The sequence below is a fragment of the Colobus angolensis genome, unplaced genomic scaffold, assembly GCF_000951035.1.
Source record: "Colobus angolensis palliatus isolate OR3802 unplaced genomic scaffold, Cang.pa_1.0 Scaffold850, whole genome shotgun sequence".
Lineage (NCBI taxonomy): Eukaryota > Metazoa > Chordata > Mammalia > Primates > Cercopithecidae > Colobus > Colobus angolensis.
In genome coordinates, this window is record NW_012122377.1 from 119,538 (window position 1) to 121,307 (window position 1,770).

At 33.0% G+C, this 1,770-nt stretch overlaps 1 protein-coding gene across 1 annotated transcript in view; it reads left to right on the top strand.

The window, feature by feature from the left end:
* The window catches only part of TAF1D (TATA box binding protein (TBP)-associated factor, RNA polymerase I, D, 41kDa), a 5,710-nt gene extending 4,306 nt beyond the window's left edge, over positions 1-1,404 (top strand). Inside the window, exons 4-6 of the mRNA XM_011930317.1 lie at positions 108-283; positions 581-638; positions 1,031-1,404. Coding sequence (XP_011785707.1) covers positions 108-283; positions 581-638; positions 1,031-1,174 — 378 coding nt within the window. The 3' untranslated portion in view covers positions 1,175-1,404. The remainder of the gene's footprint in view (positions 1-107; positions 284-580; positions 639-1,030) is intronic.
* Positions 1,405-1,770: the final 366 nt, after the last annotated feature.

Sequence of the window (1,770 nt, forward strand, 5' to 3'; positions counted from 1 at the left end):
TTAAGATAGCAAATTCAGAGTCTTTGGTAAGGGGAGTGTTGAACATTGGCACCTGCTGGGTTGTGAAAGAAAAATCTTGACATACTTATGGTGTTTTTAATATATAGCAAGCTGTTGCAAGAGGATTTTTTAACTACATTGAAAAACTGAAGTATGAACACCACCTGAAAGAATCATTGAAACAAATGGATGTTGGTGAAGATTTAGAAAATGAAGATTTTGATAGTCGTAGATACAAATTTTTGGATGATGATGGATCCATTTCTCCTATTGAGGAGTCAACGTAAGTGGAATCATATGAAATAGGTTATAAATTAAATTTTATGTTAATTGCTTCACATTTTGCCTTTAATATAGTTATACTTAAATAATGAACAAAGATACAGAGTATGACAATTGGGATTATTACAGTTGAGCCAAGCTTAGCACACAATACATCTAGAATTCTCTAGAACACAGCATTCTCAAATTTTGTGTTTGACTAGTATTGCAGTTTCAGTTTTATTTCAGAGAGGAATATACAACTAATGAGGTCATGAAGATTCTGTCATCTCAATGATGATAAATTTTAATATTACAGAGCAGAGGATGAGGATGCAACACATCTTGAAGATAATGAATGTGATATAAAATTGGCAGTAAGTGACTTATTTTTTTTCTGTTCCATTTTGGGAAGGCAGGAGTTGGTTGGTACAGAAGAAATTGTATTTAGTTTTTCTCTTACACTTAACTTTTGAAAAGCTCAGTAAGTTTACTGCAGGAAATGCAAGAAGGAAAATACTAATTTTTTAGAGACTTGATAAAGAACATGGGGTTTCCAGTACTATTTTTAATAAATAGCATTCTGATACGTAATGTTGCTAGTTAGGATTTCAAATGAAAAAGTAAGCAGATGTTAATTTGGATTTTTAACATCTACATGTAGTCTCTAGGTTATCCGAAGTAATCCGGGCACTCAGCTATATGTAATTACTAAGCCATTTGAGTTATTGCTTAATCCATGATTTTTTTGTTTGTTTGTTTTATGCAGGGCGATAGTTTCATAGTAAGTTCTGAATTCCCTGTAAGACTGAGTGTATACTTAGAAGAAGAGGATAGTACTGAAGAAGCTGCTTTGTCTAAAAAGAGAGCTACAAAAGCCAAAAATACTGGACAGAGAACCCTGAAAATGTGACAGGATCATGAATGTCAAAGGTGAAGCATATAGAAAAAACAACTTCATAGAAATGAATAAAGATGATAAATGTGGATACATATATACCAGTCTGGTGGTGAAGAAATGCTGAAACCCGGAACTTTATAACAAAAAAAATTTAACCCTGTGAAGACGTTTGTGAAAGAAACTTGTAAAGTAGTAATAATTAGAAAAAAACCATTAAACACCAGAGAAAATAAATAGAAAAATTTGAAAAATTGTCAGTTGATTTCTGAATAAGAGCTTATAGGTGTCCTGTGAGTATTAAAACAATGAAGTGTAGTGATTTTAATTTTGAAAAGAAAATCTTAGACAAAATAACTTGACACCCAATCATCTTGAAGAGGGTATTTGAAATGCTCTTATTCCAGCTTTGTTCAGACATGACAAAAGTGACCTGTCAGGTGTTTAGTATTGTAATAACCTCATTTCCCTTCCCAAATTTAGAGTATCTTTAATACTTTCTTTTTTTTTTTAAGACAGTTCTTGATCTGTCTGTCACCCAGGCTGTAGTGCAGTGGTGCAGTCTTGGCTTACTGCAGCCTCCATCTCCCGGGTTCAAGAGTAGCTGGGAT